Raw genomic sequence first — 18809 nt, forward strand, 5'->3', positions numbered from 1 at the left:
TTCTATTCTTTCTCAGAATGTAGCTGAACTAATGTAGCTACCTGGAAAGCCAAGGAACTAGGAGCAAGGCCCTGTCTGAAGGCAGTACAGTGGGGTGAAACCCACTCAGGGAAGCAAAAAGTGACATTATATCCCAAGCAGAAGGCCTCAGAGATTTCTCTCTGTGGCATCCAGGGTTTTGACCTAGAAATAGTTTGAAAAAATAGGGAACTTGTGTTTACAAGAAACAAGAGAAGCAAGTTCAAATTCAAATGAGGTGCTAGAAGCAGAGGCAACATCCCAGTGAACTTAATGCAAGTGTATGGACGATGTGTGTAGGCAACGGTCCCCAGGGTCACAAGCAACAACACTCAGGTAGTAATCAGATACAGGAAGGATTGATGACATCCTATCTCTTTCAGGGTTGACAGAGCAGGAGGCAGAGGGTCACCAAGGAATCATGTGTAGGAGGGCCTGATGGGGGAATATCTTTCTGTATGCTGTAAATATCTGATTGGTTGATAAATAGAGCCATTTGGCCTATGGCAAGGCAGCTTAGAGGCAGGTGGGAAATCCAAGAGAGAGACAGGAAGAAGGCAGGGGAGATGCCAGTGAGCCACAAAAGGAGCAACATGTAATGGGACGCAGGTAAAGCCATGGAACATATGGCGATATATAGATCAATAGTTATGGGCTAATTTAAGATATAAAAGCTAGCTAGCAAAAGGCTTGAGCCATGGCCATACAGTTTTAATTAATATAAGCCTGTGTGTTTACTTGGGGAATGTAAGCGGGAGAGATTTGTCCTGACCATGGGCCAGGTGGGACACAGAAAACCTTCAGCTACAAGGACTTGCTTGAGATCTCCCACTAGCAAGGCCTTTTTTCCCTTTTAAGCTCCTTTCACCCCTCATGGGGCAGCTGTTCATTCATTAAGCCTGCTGAAGAACTTCCAAACACTAATGTGAGGCAAGTTGGCAGATGGCATGGTTAAGCTACACTGTTTTAGTATTGTGAAGAACAAGGTTCCCAAGGCTCACATGACTGACCAAACCTGAAACCTTTCTTGCTCAGGTCAAATCAGGCTCTGACTTGGTACTCCTCTGAGGAATCAAACGTGAGGGATGTTAATCCTTGAATAGACTAGAGGCCTGATTAGTGAGTGATATTAATCCTTTAATAGCCTGGAGACCTGATTATTTTTTTCACAAGAGGTGTGTTTCTTCCTCTGAGCCCACAGACAAGAGCCCATTGTCTAAGCCCATTGTCCACATGAGAACCTTACAGTTGAGCAAGTGTAGGTATCAGATGTCACATAAGTGAGGCCTCCTGGAGCATTTGAGATCCATCTTGACAGTCTGGAAGGAATTCATAATACCAGAGAGCAGATGCCACCTCCTTCCCTGGTCCCAAAAAGGACCTGTCACCTCCTAAAATCTCCCCCTCCCCAATCTCTTTCTTTCCTTCCCTCTCCTTCAAAAAGCATAGGAACAACATGCCATCTTGTGAACTTTATTGCAGGGAGGAAAAAAGATAGTGAAGCTTGCTTTAAAAATAAGCTGGTAGAGGGAGACTTTGAAGGAGAGATTTAGATGGATAGATGAGGGACTGTGTTAGGTTGGTTGAACAATGGATCTTCTGACATGCGTGTCCTAATCTTGGTAGAACTATGAACATGGCCAGTATGGTATGGAATGCATAAAATGAGCATACACATTGGAAAGATGGAGAGATGATCTGGAGACAGAAGTGTCTTTAAATATACTTTAAAATGGTATTGGATTTTAACCCTTAGGAGGACTCTTGAAACTGAGGAATGCAGCTCTAGATTATGGAAAAGGAAAAAGAAGAGGCATAGCAATAACAAAGGGCCTAGCATGGCACTGAAAATCTTAGCTTGATCCCAGCAAAATCATGTAAAATGTCTGATATTTAGAACCATAAGAGCACACACTTCTGTTGTAATCATTTATGGCATCAGTATAAAGCTCATTCAAGGGTACACAAGCAGCAGAAAAGAAAGAAAGACCCAGAAGAGCAGGTGGTGTGGAAGTCATGGAGATTAGTAGGTGGAAGGTCAGACATGCATTAAGGTAGGTGGGGGTCCTGGAAGAAGATGAGAGAGAAATACTGACAGACATGGAGACAGGAAGCACTCAGAAGGGAATAAACAAGGAGGAAAGAAAGAAAGGGATGTGAGCAGGTGGGCTAGGGACAAGAGTGAGTGACAGGAAGACAAAATGGAAGGCAAAATGCCATTGGAGCTGTCTTTGTCCTGAGAAGATTACTGGAGCTTTTTGAGACATAGATGAATCCCATTCTTGGACTTTAACACCAGTCTTGGTATGGGGACTGGAATCCTGTTGGGATCTGGCAGCAGCTCAAAGCGGAGAAGGGTCAGGGCGACTGCCACCTTCAGCTCACTCATGGCAAACTGTTTCCCAATGCAGTTCCTGGGTCAGAAAAGGATAGTAAAATTAGTGGCCTCAGGTTCTGTTCTGAGCTGTGCAGCCATTGTCCTTTTGGCCCTAGCATAGAACTAGGCATTCAGGACACTCTTTCATGGGATTCAGCCTGACCCCCTTCCTTACAGGCCACATATGTATGCCTCTGCCCTGGTCCCTGATTCTTGCTGTCTTATTGTTTTTCCTTTTTTTTTTTTTTTTTGAGACAGGGTTTCTCTATGTAGTTTTGGTGGCTGTCCTGGATCTCGCTCTGTAGACTAGGCTAGCCTCGAACTCACAGAGATCCACCTGGCTCTGCCTCCCGAGTGTTGGGCTTAAAGGTGTGCGCCACCACTGCCCGCAATTCTTGCTGTCTTAATCTTCCACAAATAGCCCTCTTTTCTGAGACTGACTCTAATCCTGCTTTGAGAGGCAAGGAATCAGCTAGTCTTTGGCTAGTTGACTCCTTCATTAAGAATTTCTGATATCCCCAGTGTGGATTCCATTGAACAAGGCAACATGGGGAGGGATGGATCACACTTTTGGGAATTACTGTTCAGGGGAAAAGTCTCTATAATCCTAACATGGAGTTGGATGCTGTTGGAGAAGTTCCTGGAGAACATACCAGGTTGGGGAGCCTCAAGCTCCTGCCTACCTGCCTCCCACTCAGTGGTCAGGCTCCTGCTCCTTCTCAGTCTATGCTCTCTAATTCTATCCCAGGGATGTCCTTCCCTGTGTGCTGCCCTCAGTTTCCTGTCCGAGACTTCACTGGTCCCCCAATCCCTTCTTTTCATATTGACCCTCCCATCCTTTCAATCTGGTAGCATAATGTCTAGATGTCTCAGATGCAGCCACATTCCTGTGAGTGGCTGTCTCCTCAACTCTTACCTGCCCGGCCCTTACTTTCTGTCTCAGCAAATGTTGTAGAGGCCAAGGAGAATCTCTCTCTCTCTCTCTCTCTCTCTCTCTCTCTCTCTCTCTCTGTTTCCACATGCTCAAGGCTCAGAACAATGAGCAGCTAGCCCTTATCCTTCTGCGTGGCTCTTCCTTTCTTGGACACTAGGCACCAAGGTCACAGCATAGTCCAGGGCCTAGGACAGTGCCAGGAATGTGGATCATTCTATTAACTTCTCAGTGAGGAAATGAAAGTATCAAAGAAGAAAGAAATGTCTATTTCACACAGCGGTGGCTGATTCTGTAGACCAGCTTTCTGTTCTTGTTGATGAAGCAGAGGCAGAACCCTATGTCTCCATGTTTCTGTCACAACATAGGACTTGGCACAGAGAAAAATAACTTGAATAAATGTTTTTGTGTGTAAATTTAGCTAATTTAAAAAATAAAATGCATTAGAATATACAAAAGGTGAATATTTTAAACAGTAGTTGAGCAACCTGATACTCCCCTATCTGTTAATGACCTCATCATTGATCCCTAAGAGGAACTGTTCCCCCCTAGGTAAACTCATTCTAGCTAAACAATATGCTTACAAGCTGTTCTGTGAAAATTGATTCAGCGTGGCAGAGGTCACAGAATTGTGGACACAGAAAAGCCTTCCTTTTCTTCATTACTTGCCGGGCAGTCCACATTCCACAATAGGATTAGTCCTCCAGTCTTTAGCTATTGTTGCAGCAGCTCTCTGGACTATAACTTTTAAACTCAACAGCTATTTCAGGAATGTTTGTTAGTGTTGGGTTAGAAATCAAAACTGTGGAGGAGAAGATTCATTGGTGTCCATCCTACCACAGTGGGCTCTGTACTTTTCCAAACATGGCTTCAGTGAAGTTCTAAAAACATGAAAATCTTTTGATACTCATTGTTGTGACCTCTGCCACGCTGAATCAATTTTCACAGAACAGCCTGTAAGCATATTGTTTATCTAGAATGAGTTTACCTAGGGGTGAACAGTTCTTCTTAGGGATCAATGATGAGGTCATTAACAGATAGGGGAGTATCAGGTTGCTCAGCTACTACTTTAAAATATTCACCTTTTGTATATTCTGATGCATTTTATTTTTTAAATTAGCTAAATTTACACACAAAAGCATTTATTCAAGTTATTTTTCTCTGTGCCAAATCCTATGCAGTGAAAATTTTGTTGAGTTAGAAATCAAAACTGTGTAGAAGATTCATTGGTGTCCATCCTACCACAGTGGGCTCTGTACTTTTCCAAACATGGCTTCAATGTAATTCTAAAAACATGAAATTCTTTTTATACTCATTGTTGTGACTGATTGGGGAATTAAACAGAAGTGTTGGAATGGGTGGAGAATGATGGGGACATATATTCATCCTTTAAGAGATCTGACAGAGCCGGGCGGTGGTGGCGCACGCCTTTAATCCCAGCACTCGGGAGGCAGAGGCCGGCGGATCTCTGTGAGTTCGAGGCCAGCCTGGGCTACCAAGTGAGTCCCAGGAAAGGCGCAAAAGCTACACAGAGAAACCCTGTCTCGAAAAACCAAAAAAAAAAAAAAAAAGAGATCTGACAGATGAGGAAAAAATGCCTGAGTGTCAGTTTACATAGGAGAACCTAAGTATGAAGATTCATATTTTAGAAATGGTGAAAATGTCAACAAACAGTGAAGTTTGATACACACACTGACACAAATTTATATGACTTTTGGGAAAAGTAGTCTGCCAAAAACCTATGTTGCCTCCTTAAATACCATCTCTGTAGGGCACAGAAAATGTATCCCACCCACAAACACCTGACGACATCATGTAGGAACCTAGGGAATCACAAAGACTAGATATATACCCAGAGACTACCCTTTTCTCTACTCATTCCACACAGTGGGCACCTCACCTTGGTCCTCCTGAGAAGGGCAGGAATGAGTGACTGTGTCGGGCCGACTCGGTTGCAAATCGAGAAGGGTCAAACACCTGCAGGGAAAATACCGGGACCAGGTCAGGCAGGAGTCAAACTTCTGCTTTCAACTCATAAGGGAGCCAAATGTCCAGAAGCGAGAGTAGGAGTAGGTATTGATCCTGAGACACCTTCCCCTGACCTTCTCCCATTGCCCCTTTTACCTCTGGGTTTGGCCACACAGATGGGTTGTGATGAAGGCCGTAAAAGGAGAGCATGACTGTGATACCTGTGGAATGAGTAGGACAAAGAGAGACTGGTTATGCCGGTGGGGTAGGGCACTTGCTCCCTTATTCAGTGGAGAACATGTATATGCAAATGGCACACGTGCTGGAAATCATCGTTTTGTTATAGGAAATAGGGTGGGCCAGGCCAAGTACTGTGCACAGGCTAGTTGCCAAAACCAATGAACCTAGGTGTGAGAACAAGGAAGCATTTGAGAATCACTATTATATTGAGTGAAGTGATAACTCTCTTTCATCAAATGTCTTCCACGAGCCTTTTGCCACACTCAACATTCACAAGCAACTTCCAAAACACACTATTGTATCCCCATTTGTCAGATGAGATTCTGCAGTCTCAGCAAGACTGATTATCTTTTCTTGTTTACACAGCTTCAGTGTGGCAGAAGGGGAAATCACACCCAATGATGTGATCCAGTGGGTATTTTTCTACCATGATATGGGACTAAGATCTGATGATCAGTTAAACTCTTCCATCAACTTGAGGTATCCTCAGACAGTGGAACACATTTTATCCATGACTTGTGAGTCCCTGAACTTTCTCCTTTGCCTGCACCCATAGAAAAAAATGCATCTTCCCAGGACTTACCTAATTCTCTTTTGAATCAAGTAATAATTTAACAACTAATGCCTAAAGGCTGAAATTCATTATAGAGGTTGATTTTTATTTACTGAGATTTTGCTGAATTCTAACTGTATGTAAAGCAATTCACACACTACATTCTAACTTAAAGTAAAAAATCCCTTCATCACTACTGATAAGGAATGGGATAGTCATTAGAGACTTCACTAGTTCAGAACTCCTAAAGAAACATGGAATTTTCATTCTTCTTTGCCTGGCTGAGTTGATCTGCGAAGCCCATACCTTTGGGCAAAGAGCGTCCATCCGGGAAGGTGACAGGTGTGCTGAGATCTCTGCTCACACTCGGTACAGGTGGGTAGAGCCTCAAGGCCTCCTTGATGCACATGGTAGTGTAGGGCATCTGGTACAGGTGGTCCCTGAAATGAGGCCAATCTAAAAGTCATACAGAGCTGGGATGACCAGGAGCTCCCCATTACCAGAAGGCAGGAATCTCTTCTATCCTGAACTCCCACTCACCAGGTGATGGAAGTTCCATCTCCTAGAAGACTCTGTACCTCCTCCCTGCATCTCTTCTGATGTTCAGGTTGTGTGGCCAAAGCATAGAAGATCCAGGAGACAGCACTGGCTGTGGTGTCATGGCCTTCAAACATGAACGTATCTACCTCAGCACGAAGGTCCTTGTCAGAGAAGCTGCTTCCATTTTCCATCTGGAAAAGGCCACAGATGAGAGAGCAATGTTTGTTCCTCAATCTGTGATTCTAGGTTAAGTCTCAAGCCTTTGATCAGGTTTCACACACTCACTCTGGCAAACAGGAGGATGTCCAGGAAATCCAATCGCCTTTTCTTCTTAATCTTCTCCAGCTCTCCCTCATCCTGAAGCTGAGCCTTCCTCAATTTGATCACTTGGTCTATCCAAGGACAGCAGTTACCAGGCAGAGATAAGAGCAGAGCTCCCAAGAGGCCCATGTACCCTCTTTCTCAAACTCTATTCCCTCTAGAGGTCAGGATAAATATGGTCAAGGGTTGGGTAAGGTGTGAGAGTCTAGTACATCTGATAGAGATCAGGCTGCCCCTTGGGAGAACAGCTGAGGATATTTTTCAATGCTAATGGGATGGATTTCATTTAATACCACCAATGTGATACCCCAGGTAACCACTGCATGCCATCCAGCACCCTACGTCTTAGCTTCCTTGTACTAGGAAAGTACCCAACATGAATTCATCTCACATCCTTCAGGATGAAAGAACCTGGACCTGCCTCAGATATCATGGCTAGCCTCTTTAGACTGAGCCTGGTAAAAGAGGGGAGAGAAAAGAAAGAAACAGAACCTGTGTGATCATGGGTAAGTCGGTAGGCATTGTTGGCCTGGCGGCCATTAGAGGACACACTGTAGATGGTGTCATTCTGGTGAAACATGTTCCTCACACGGGAAAAAATGAGATGGTTCAGATCCTCAACTGCTTGGATGTAGGACTGGTATTTTCTGTGAACACAACATAGTGACAATAAGGAGATATGACCCAGAGACAGAGTGGTAATTCCCTTAATTTGGATAGAGGTAACACTAGAACTCATGTTGTTTCTGTCTTATACTCTTGTAACCACCATGTCTTCAGAAGATAGCATGGCCATTCAGGCTTCCATCTTTCTAGGAATCCATGGTGCATCTGAGGCATGGTGGTGTCTGATCTAGAGTTAGAGGTTGGCCTAATTTCTTACTGTATAAGGGAAGATCTTGTGTTTTGTGGTTGTTAGTATCTAAGCTGTTCCATCTGCTTCTTGGGTAAGGCCACACTAGTTGGCAAGACCAAAGACCCTATATTTCAGGGATATTACTCACCTATCCAGCTGGACACTGCCTTCATGGCTGAAGGCACACTTCATGATGGTGTCCAAGGTCATCAAGGAGATGTGTTGAAAGATCTCCAGGGTGGAATCCTGGCCAACAGTCTGTTCCCATTTATCCTGTAATGGAAGTAGAGACCTGACCCCAACTCTCCAAGAAGGCTGGTGCTGACTAGACCAGACTCATTTCCTGCACTCCAGATACCATTTTTCTGACTCTCTGTACCAGATGATGTGATGGCTGATTTCCATTGTCAGCTTGGTTGGATTAAGAAACACCAAGGGGACTCCCTGGTAACTCACAGGATATTCCAGCTAAGGAAGCAGGTAGGCTAATTGTGGACTTTTACTTTCCTTCTGCTCCTCCAAATTAATCCCCCAGCTCTGCAACAGAACATCTCCTGGAGCCTTCCTTCTTCCCTGCCTCCATCTCCAGGGGATCCCATAGCTCTTCCACTCCTAAACTCCCTTCCCAACTCCAGCTTTATCCTAGCCCCCAACCCCAGCAGGTACTACCCAGGAACCCACTAGCTACTCTAACCAGGGAAGCAATTGGGCTAGCTGCAGATCTTTGCCCCTTCCTCTATTCCTCCAAGTCCAATCACCTAGTGTCATGCCCAACTCTTAAGTAGACATACTGCTGTGGCCTCTCCTCACTCTATGCCCCCATTCCCAGGGGACTAACTAAGCAGATCCTGGTGGAACACCTGCTTCCCACCCCCTCTTGTGAAACCCCTCCATAATCCCCAGCTCATCACCATTCCTAAGTCCCAATACCCAGAAACCAATTTTACCTGGAACCTCCAGTGCCCACACCTATCAGGACCCAGAAGATTTTCCTACAGGCAAAACACAGCCACCACACACTCCTAAGAACCACAGAGGAAACAGAAACTAAGGAACAAAACACCTACTCAACAAAACCAAGACCAGATAATAGCACCTAGAATTATAATCTTCCCAATCCCAGAAGCCTAGACACCAGAGTAAAAACACAGTCAACAAAAACAGCCAGGACAATATGTCTCACTAGAGCCCAGCAGCCCTATCACAGCAGGCCTTGAATATTCCAATATAGTTGAAGCACAAGTAAAAGACCTTAAAACAGCCTTTATGAATATGATTTGATTCCTTAAAAGGAAACAAATAAATCCCTTAAAGAAATCTATGAAAACACAAATGAACAATGGGAGGAAATGTACAAAATAAATCAAGTCCCAAAAATGGAAATAGAATTACTACAGAAAACCTAAACTGAGAGAAGTATGGGAATGAAAAGTTTAGGAACTTGAACAGGAACCAGGGAGGTTCTACATTCACCAATGAAATACAAAAGGTAGAAGAAAGAATCTTAGGCACCGAAGATACAATAGAAGAAATGGATACATCAGTTCAAAGAAAATGTTAAATCTAAAAATTCTTTGGCACAAAATATCCAGGAAATCTGGGACACTACAAAAAGATCAAATCTAAGAATAATAGGAATAGAGGAAGGAGAAAAATGTTGGTCAAAGTCATAGACAATATTTTCAACAAAAATCATAGAGAAAAATTCTCTATCCTAAAAAGTGAGATGCCTATCAAGGTTCAAGAAACATACATAACATCAAATAGGCTGGACTGGAAAAGAAAGCCCCCTCAGTACATAATAATCAAAACAGTAAACATACCGAACGAAGAAAGATTATTAAAGCTTATTAAAGGGAAGACCAAGTAACATACAGAGGCAGACTTCTCAATGGAGACTCTAAAACCCAGAAGAGCCTGGACAGGTGTGCTGCAGACTCTAAGAGACCAAGAATGCCAGCCCAGAATACTATGTCTAGCAAAACTTTCAATCACCACAGATGGAGAAAATAAGACATTCCATGATAAAAAAAAACAAATTTAAGCAATATCTTTCTGCAAATCCCGCCTTACAGAAGGTGCTAGAAGGTAAACTCCAAACTAAAGAGGTTAACTACATAAAAAAAAAAACCCACAGGGAATAAATAATCACAGACCAGCAAAATCAAAACAGGAGAAACAGACAGACACAGCCACCCACACCACCACCACCACCAGCAGGAGCAGCAACGAAGTAACAGGAATAAAAAAAAAAAAAAAAGCATAGGTCATTGATATTGCTCAACATCACTGTCTCAATTCCTCAATAAAAGGACTAACAGAATGATGCAAAAACAGGATCCATACTTCTGCTGCATCCAAGAAACAAACTTTAACATCAAGGAAAGACATCATCTCAGGGTAAAGGGTTGGAAAAAGATATTCCAAGCAAATACATCTAAGAAACAAGCTGGTGCAGCCATTTTAATATCTGACAAATAAATTTCAAACCAAAACTAATCAGAAGTAATAGGGAAGGACACTACAAAGTCATCAGAGAAAAAAGTCCACCAAGGTGACATTGCGATTGTTAACATCTATGTCCCAAACACAAGGGTACTCAAGTGTGCAAAAGAAACCCTACTATAGTTTAAATCACATAGTGACCCTTACATATTGATAGTAAGAGAGTTCAATACCTGACTCTCACCAATGGACATCCAGACAAAAACCAAACAGAAAAATTCCAAAACTAACTGATGATATAAACCAAATGGATCTAACAGATATTTACAGAACATTTCACCCAAACACAAAAGAATAGACCTTCATCTCAGCAGCTCCTGGAACTTTCTCCAAAGTTGACCATATTCAGATACAAAGCAAGTCCCAACAGATACAAGAAAATCTAAACAGCACCCTGTATCCTATCTGACCACCATAGGTTAAAGCTGGATATTAACAACAGAAACAACAGAAAGCTTACACACTCAAAGAAACTGAACAATTTTCTACTGAAAGGTGTGTCAAGACAGAAATTGAGAAAGAAAGCAAAGACTTTCTAGAATTGAATGAAAATGAACACAAAATATACCCAAATTCATGGGACATGGTGAAAGTTGTTCTAAGAGGCAAGTTCACAGTACTAAGTGCCTACATAAAAAACTGGAGAGATCTCATACTAGTAACTTAACAACACACTGGAAAGCTCTAGAACAAAGACAATAAATCATACTCAAAAGGAGTAGGCAGCAAGAAATAATCAAACTTAGGGCTTAAATCAATAAAATGGAAACAAAGAAAAAATGAAAAGAATCAAGGAAAAAAACCAGGTGGTTCTTTGAGAAAATCAATAAGACTGACAAACTCTTATCCAAATTAACAAAAGACAGAAAGAGAAGATGCAAATTAACAAAATTAGAAATGAAAAGGGGGACATAGCAACAGACACTGAGAAGGTCCAAAGAATAAGAATATACTTTAAAAACATATACTCCACCAGATTGGAAAAATCTAAAAGAAATGGATAATTTTCTCAATACATACTACTTATCAAAGTTAAATCAAGGTCAGATAAGCAATTTAAACAGAACTATAGCCCCTAGTGAATTAGAAGCTGTCATTACAAGTCTCCCAACCAAAAAAAAAATCCTAAGCCCACTTAGTTTTAGCACAGAATTATGACAGACTTTCAAAACAGTTAATCCCAATACTACTCAAATTATTCCACAAAGTAGAAACAGAAGGAACATTGCCCAATTTATTTTACAAAGTCACAGTTATTTATCCTTGTACCCAAACCACATAAAGACACAACAAGGAAATAGAATTACAGACCAGTTTCCCTTATGAACGTAGATGCAAAAATACACAATAAAATACTTGCAAACTTAATCCAAGAACACATAAAAAAGATCATGCACAATGATCAAGTAAACTTCATCTCAGAGATGCAGGGATTATTCAATAAATGAAAATCAATAAATATAATTCACCATATAAACAGACTGAAAGGCAAAAACCACATGATCATCTCATTAGATTCAGGAAAGGTCTTTGACAAAATCCAACATCCCTTCATGATAAAAGTTCTGGAGAGATTAGGGACACAAGGGACATACTTCAACATAATAAATGCTGTTTACAGCAAACCCATGGCCAACATCAACTGGAGAGAAAGCCAAAGCAATTCCACTAAAATCAGGCAAATGGATTGAATTAGAAAAAAAATCATCCTGAGTGAGGTATTCAAGACTCAGAAAGACAAATGTGGCATATATTCTCTTATATGAGTATATTAGCTATAAAGTCAATAATAATCAAGCTACAATCCATAGAACCATAGAGGATAGGTATAGAGTAACAGACTAAAGGGAACTAGATCTTGTTAGGAAAGAGAAATAGAATAAATAAATATGAGTAAAGGGGGTGGGGCTGGAATGGGAGGATTAAGTGGGGAGGGATAGAGAAGAGAGGGTTGTAGGAGGAAATACAAGGAGAGATAACTAAAATTGAGGGACATTTGAAGAGTAGTATGGAAACCTAATACAGCAGAAAATTCCATATATGTATATTAAGGTGATCTAAATGAAATTGCCAAAAAATGAGAGAGACTGAGTCCCAACTGGCCATCTCTTGCCACCAAACCAAGCTTTCAGTACTGAGGTTGGTTACATCTAAGCTGCTGGCCAAAGGGGCCCACAGGGACCCCCAAACAACCTGGTCTATTGCCAAGACTGTAGTTTGCTCTCTACAAACTGACAGCAAGGCCCCATTGTTAAAGACAATACCTACACAACTCATTGAACACAGAGATGTAGAGCTGATGCCTTCATAGAGACTTCATCCCTATATTCCAGCATCTTTGGTAGAGGAAAATACTCCACATGTTATCAAAAGAGAAACATAAACACCAAGACACAAGACAGTCACAAACTTTTTATCTACAATGATATAGTGCCTGCAAGATATGCTAGGGCAATGGTGGCACAAAGGTTGTGGGCATAAACAAACAATGTCTTATTTGACTTAAGGCCTATTCCACTAGACAGAAGCCATACTCAACACCTTCTTGAGTGACCAAGAACCTGAGACTGGATAGTCCTTAGTGATAAAATGACTTCTCATGATATTCTATTACACTCATAGATGAGTGCCTTGTTCAGCCACTTTTAGAGCAGCTTTCTCCATCAGCAGATGGGAACAAATACAGAGACCTATAGCCAGACATTATGCAGAATGAGAAACGTTGAAACTTACCTTTAAATAGAATTTCTCCATAAAATCCCTCTCCTCAGAGCTCAGGACACCCCACAGAAGAAGAAGCAGAAAAAGTGTAAGAGCCAGATGGGATGGAGTACATCAACAAAAAAGGCCCTCTACATCAGCATGAGCAGAGCTAATATGAACTCACAGACACTGAAGCAGCATGCACTGGGACTGCTTGGGTCTGCACCAGATCCTCTGATTATTTAGTATGGCTTCCAGTAAAATGTTTTTATGAGATTCCTGAGTGTGTGAATGAGTGGGTCTCTGATTCTTGTGCCTTCTCTTGGGTCCCCTTTCTTCTGTTGGTTTGTTTTGTTCACCTTCTGTGTGACACTTTTTGTTTTAGCTTATCATATTTTATTTTGTTGTATTTTTTAAATGAATGAATGAATGAATGAAAACATAGCCACTAGGGTAAAGGTTAACAACTGTCATTTATACCTTCTGGGAGAGGGAAAATCAGTTTTCTCCAATGGATTGATACTGGGTATATCAACCACTCCAGAACAGGTCTCATGTGACCAACATATAATAGACTCCACAGTTTTGTGTGTGTGTGCTTTTATTTGGTTACAGTTTGATTTTTTTTTCTTTTTGGGTAATGTTTTATTTTGTTTTCTTGGTTTTGGTTTTTGTTGTTGTTGTTGTTGTATTAGGTTTTTGTTTGATTTTAGAGAAATAATTTGAAGTTGGGTGGGTGGGAGGTGGATAGGATCTGGAAGGACTTAGGGGATAGGAAGAAAATGATTAAAATATATTTAAATTTTAAATTGCTTTAAATAATAAAAATATAATAAAAATAAGTAAATACATTTTCGGTCCCCCCCCAAGAAAGAAAAAAGAAAGAAAGAAAGAAAGAAAGAAAGAAAGAAAGAAAGAAAGAAAGAAAGAAAGAAAAAATACAGACAGACCAAGGACATCATTGAGGCATACTTTTGAGTGTCTCTGTGTAGGCATTTGTAGAATTGAATTAAGGTAAGAACTTCCATGAATGAGAACATCACCATTCCATGGGTTAGGATTTTAGACTAAATAGAAAGGGGACAAAGGAGAAAGTCAAGGAAGAGTTGGTATTCCTCTTTCTCTGTTTCTGATTGGGATCATGAAACAACTATTCATTCTTTCTCCACCACAATGAACTGTATTCTCTGAAGTGTGAGCCAAAATAAACCCTCTCTCTCTTTGACAGCTTCTTCTCAGGTCTTTAATCTCATCAACAACAGAAATAGCTAATATAGACATCTTTTAGAAAACTAAGTGTGAAAAATATTTATAGTCTAATACCTACTTCTCAGAGGAAAATTATAAGATTAAACATATCTTCACTTTGAATTTTGTGAATCAGTTACAACCTTTCATTTGATGAAGAGGACCCCAGGGAACCCTTCATTTTTCTGACAGATGAATGAAATTTGAAAGAACTAATGGAAACTCAAATATGGTAATAAAATAGTCAAGGAAAAGAAAGCCCATGGGCCTACACATGTGTTCCTAATGGGGATCATCTTGATCTAAACTCTTTTTCATTCATCAAAAGTTCAATGAGCACTATGAAGTCAGAAATTTAGAGTCATATGGGGTATGATGGTACATCTAGTTTAGCTGTGGGAATGTGGCCTCCTCTCCTCTCCTCTCCTTTCCTCTCCTCTTCTCTCCTCCCCGAATCTGGATCCTCTCGGTGGCATTGACTTTTGAGGAACCTATTTTACATAATGAATTGAGTGTTATTCCATATGACTGTGTCTGATGGTTTCTATGTTAAAGAGCAGAATCTGAGTATGTGCTATGAGTGGGTGTGTGGACATGAGAGTGAAAGAGATGCAGGAGAGGCACACAGAGAGAAGACTCACCAGCATTATATGAACAGAATCTGCCATGATTCTCACATAAGGCTTCAGGATATCATAGTGGAAAGCTGGGGTTAACATTCGTCGGTGCTGGAACCATCTCTCTCCATTCAACAGAAGCAAACCATACCCTGGACAGAGATGGTTGTGTAAATGAGTGTATGAGCAATGGTATTAGAAGACTAGGGGCAATTTGGAGAGACAAACATTGGAGATCTTGGAGGAACAGGAAGACAAATAAGGATGGAAAAAGACTAGTACTTTTCAGTAATGTGTTTTCCCCAGTTGGCCTGGTACTTACAATGTGATCATGATAGCTACAAGACAAAGATTTTAAACAGTGAGAGAAAGATAAAGAAGGACATATACGTCAGACTACGAATGTTGGTAAATAGGAGATATGGAAACACAAGGAAGAGGTTAATGTCTGGTTAGAAGAGAAACGAAATTACAAGTAAAGGATATATCTTGAAGGTAATGACTCATCTCCCATTGTTCTCAATGAGTTGATAGAATTCTTAGCAAACCCAAGTGGAGAGTGACCACAGTTGGTTTTTAATATGGCTATACATACCAATCCAAGGAGCTAGAAGTTTGTAGGCATGATGACCTTTGGGGTCTGAAAAAAATGAAGCGTTAGTTAGAAACAAAGAAAGATGAAGCAGTCTGAAATGGCTGCAGATGAGACTAGAGAGAACCATGAAGTCTTGATAACTGTCTGTTGGCAGTGCCTCATGCTACCTCCCGCTGTCTGCCATTCCCTTCTTGACAGTTTGGCTTAGGGAGGCAACCTCCCTATATCAGAAGCTAAACATCTCTGGGATTAGAATAGCGAGTTACTGAGAAACAGAGATTATTATATCCCCAACCGCAAGGAATAAGACAACCTTGTGTTTAACTGCAGTTTCTAGTAGCTTAGTCATCCACGATACAGAATAGAGCAATTAGAAGATTCAAACCCAAGTAGCTATAGATATGAAATTTATTTTTATTTATAACAGTTCAAAAAATAAATAAATTGAACTCATACTACTATTTTAATGTTGCTGTGCTAAGTACCAAGACAGTATTAAGTAAGAATTGCTGACCATACACAAGGTTGTAACCAGGAAAAATGAAAGGTACTGTTTAAGCATTAGTAACTAAATTGTCATTTATTCCTGTAACTTCATAGGCCCAGATATAAACCCAGAATGGAAGATCTATGGTGGTGATGGAGTTTCACCCTCACCTGATCTTCCCAGAATCACCTTCATGTAGTCAGGGTCATACACTTGGAAGCGCAGCTTGGTCCCCCAGAGCCACTGTGGACAGGCACTTGGGAAATTCTTTATCCGTGTTAGAATATCTTGAAGCTCCTGGTCCTTGGGGATCTGATATCAATAGAAATATTTTGTGCCACATGTGATGACTTGTGTTTGTAATCTCAATACAACACGTGGAAGGCTGCAGCCAGAGGATCTCTGGTTGGTATACAGTCAATATAGGCTACACAGTGAGTTCCAGACCAGCCTGGGATAGCTTGCAAGATATTGTCAAAACACAAACAAACAAAAAACAAAAAAAAAATGAACTAACTAACAAAACCTCAAGAGTAAAATAAAAAGAAATCATCTCTTGTTTTAGTTCTTGGTCTTAAATAAAGGGCAGAACAACCTCAGGGACATGGTGAGGACAATTCAACAGAACCTGGAATTGCAACCCAGTTCGATTGCCTTTTAGTGCTGTCTTTTAGACCTTTGCGCTCTCCCTTGATCTGAGCCAGATGCTGTTGTCCTGTTAGCTGAAGCTGTACTTCCCAGAAGCTAACCCTGTAACCTCAGTTCTAGCCCTTATTTCACATACTCTGTCGCCTCTTAAATGTGGTCAATATGTAACCCTTGTCACAAGACTCTCCCTGCAACCTTTTGCCTAGTTCTGCGACCGTTCCCCTAGAGGTGAGAGAGGCTCTCCCCAGCCCCTGAACTGCTTTTTTTTTTTTAATCTCCTTTCTGGAAGACTTGTGCCAGGCCCTTGGTTGGTCTCTGAGGTACAGTGTGCTTAGCAGCATGGAACACACACTACAGGGTATGCAGGAGGAAAGCCCATAAATAAATGGACTTTGACTAATAGAACATCTCTAGCAATGACCTTCACATCTGCAAAACAACTTTCCTGACCCTTAGGATTTAAACCTAGATATCATTTATCCAGGCAGCTCTTTCAGTCTTAGGTAAGCTTACATGATCAGTTGCTTCGCCCAATAGCAAAGTGAGTCCCTTTAGCACACTTGGCACCCCCTGAGATTCCTGCCTGTTGTTACTATGCACAGGACAGATTCTACCACACCAATAGCCATGTTCTCAGACAAGCTCTGTGCTAGGAGCTGAGGATGAAGAGGAACGGGGGCAAGGAACCACCAAGAAGTCCAGCTTTTTTGTTTGTTTTGTTTCTTTGTTTTGTTTTTTGAGACAGGGTTTCTCTGTGTAGCTTTGCGCCTTTCCTGGAACTCACTCTGTAGTCCAAGCTGGCCTCGAACTCACAGAGATCCGCCTGCCTCTTCTTCCCCAGTGCTGGGATTAAAGGTGTGCACCACGCCTGGCCGAAGTACAGCTTTCTGATAACAGGTGAGGTTACAACAGAACCTGGGATTGGAACCCAGCTTGATTGCCTTTTAGTGCTATCTTTTAGACCTTTGCTCTCTCCCTTAATCTGAACCAGATGCTGTAGTTAGATGAAGCTGCACTCCCCAGAAGCTAGCCCCATAATCTCAGTTCTAACTCTAGTTACAGAAGTTACTCAGCCTGGAAAGGAAAAGGCTTAGGTAGGACCAACCACAACCTCCCAAGTCCAGGACTCTCAGAACAGATGATAGATCTGCATGAGGAAGGAGTGTGCAGCAAAGCAATAAAACCAGGCTCTTTTGAGCAGGGAGCCCCTGTTGCTGAAGTGAGCCCAACTTGATGTGTGTCCCATCTTGAGCAGAGTGGCCCATGAAGGACCTGTGCTTGTTTTATAGCAAGCTCTGTTCTGTACATCTGATGGCCAGTCTCTGAGACACCATCCTCCCTGCTCTCCCACCCACCTTTCCCTTCCCTTCATACCTTGTGCCCAAAGAACCAGTGAGAAGGTGGGAATGGAAACTGCTGGGTGGCTCTGAGTAGCCATCGCCTGTGCAGGTAACACTGGACTGCCTTGAAGAGCAGCAGGAGCAGGCTGAGCACAGAGGCTACTTGGAGGAAGCCAGAGATGCTTCCTGGGAATCTGGTGGGGCTCAGAGCAGAGACACTCATGATACAACAGCTTCTGGATCAACTGACTGTCCCTCACTTTCACTGAACACTCTTGTGTCTTCCAGCCCCGGGAAGACTGCCCCACCTACTTATGGGAGGGAAATGGGTGTGAGCAGAGCTTGATTTCAAGACCAGAGTTGATCAACGTGAACAACCTACTTTGGAAAACAGTGAAATGAAAGGCATCTCAGGTGACAGTGGTTAAATGTCATTTTATCCACATAGCTCACAAATATTTGTGAAAGAGCCACAAACAGAGCAGGTGAAAGCTGACTTCAAGGAGTTCAAGGTTTAGTTTAGCAAAAGCTCATTAGAAGTGGCTGTTTGTTTTATTTCCAAGATTTTAGGAATGGAAAAAAATTATGACAAGGAGGTAAATTGAGGGGTTACATGGGGAAAAGTCATTGCAAGCATGCTATAGGGTTTCCTACTGGCTATCAGAGCTGTCTGTGCCAGCCTCCTCTGAAATATTCCCCTGATCTTGTTACATTCACCATCCAGTTATGACCCACAGTGACTGTGTTGGTGAACAGTGTATTGAACTTAGATTCAGGAAGGTGAAGACCCAGGTCAACCTCATTACACATGCAGTCAGCAATTTAACATCTCTGAGCTCAATGTCATCATTTACAATGTGAG

The 18809-nt window shown here is 41.7% G+C and overlaps 1 protein-coding gene across 4 annotated transcripts; it reads right to left on the bottom strand.

Moving 5' to 3' along the window:
* Positions 1-1891: 1891 nt before the first annotated feature.
* LOC128096861 (cytochrome P450 4A12) lies at positions 1892-18170 on the bottom strand. Of its 4 annotated transcripts, none has more exons than XM_052716940.1 (13): positions 17982-18170; positions 17175-17186; positions 16130-16262; positions 15473-15517; positions 14902-15029; positions 7953-8077; positions 7441-7595; positions 6913-7019; positions 6628-6818; positions 6394-6527; positions 5451-5515; positions 5227-5303; positions 1892-2432 (listed from the first exon to the last, which is right to left on the bottom strand). In XM_052716940.1, exons 1-13 carry the CDS (start codon positions 18168-18170, stop codon positions 2264-2266), a joined length of 1530 nt encoding a protein of 509 aa, XP_052572900.1. In that variant the 3' UTR covers positions 1892-2263. The 4 variants fall into 4 exon arrangements, with proteins under 4 accessions (XP_052572900.1, XP_052572899.1, XP_052572902.1 ...); XM_052716939.1 differs by lacking the exon at positions 17175-17186 and adding an exon at positions 17295-17309; XM_052716942.1 differs by lacking the exon at positions 17175-17186 and having other exon boundaries at positions 7441-7499; positions 16130-16271.
* Between the last annotated feature and the right edge of the window lie 639 nt (positions 18171-18809).

The sequence above is a fragment of the Peromyscus californicus genome, unplaced genomic scaffold (assembly GCF_007827085.1).
Source record: "Peromyscus californicus insignis strain IS unplaced genomic scaffold, ASM782708v3 Scaffold_5__1_contigs__length_169319896, whole genome shotgun sequence".
NCBI classification, from domain to species: Eukaryota; Metazoa; Chordata; class Mammalia; order Rodentia; family Cricetidae; genus Peromyscus; species Peromyscus californicus.

Excerpts from the sequence above, each read along its gene's own strand:
- LOC128096861 (XM_052716939.1), bottom strand. The coding sequence starts at position 18,170 with ATGAGTGTCTCTGCTCTGAGCCCCACCAGATTCCCAGGAAGCATCTCT. Across the intron at positions 7,596-7,952 it reads GGCAGTGTCCAGCTGGATAG|AAAATACCAGTCCTACATCC; the intron begins GTGAGTAATATC and ends TTGTGTTCACAG. Across the intron at positions 5,304-5,450 it reads CTGTGTGGCCAAACCCAGAG|GTGTTTGACCCTTCTCGATT; the intron begins GTAAAAGGGGCA and ends TTTTCCCTGCAG.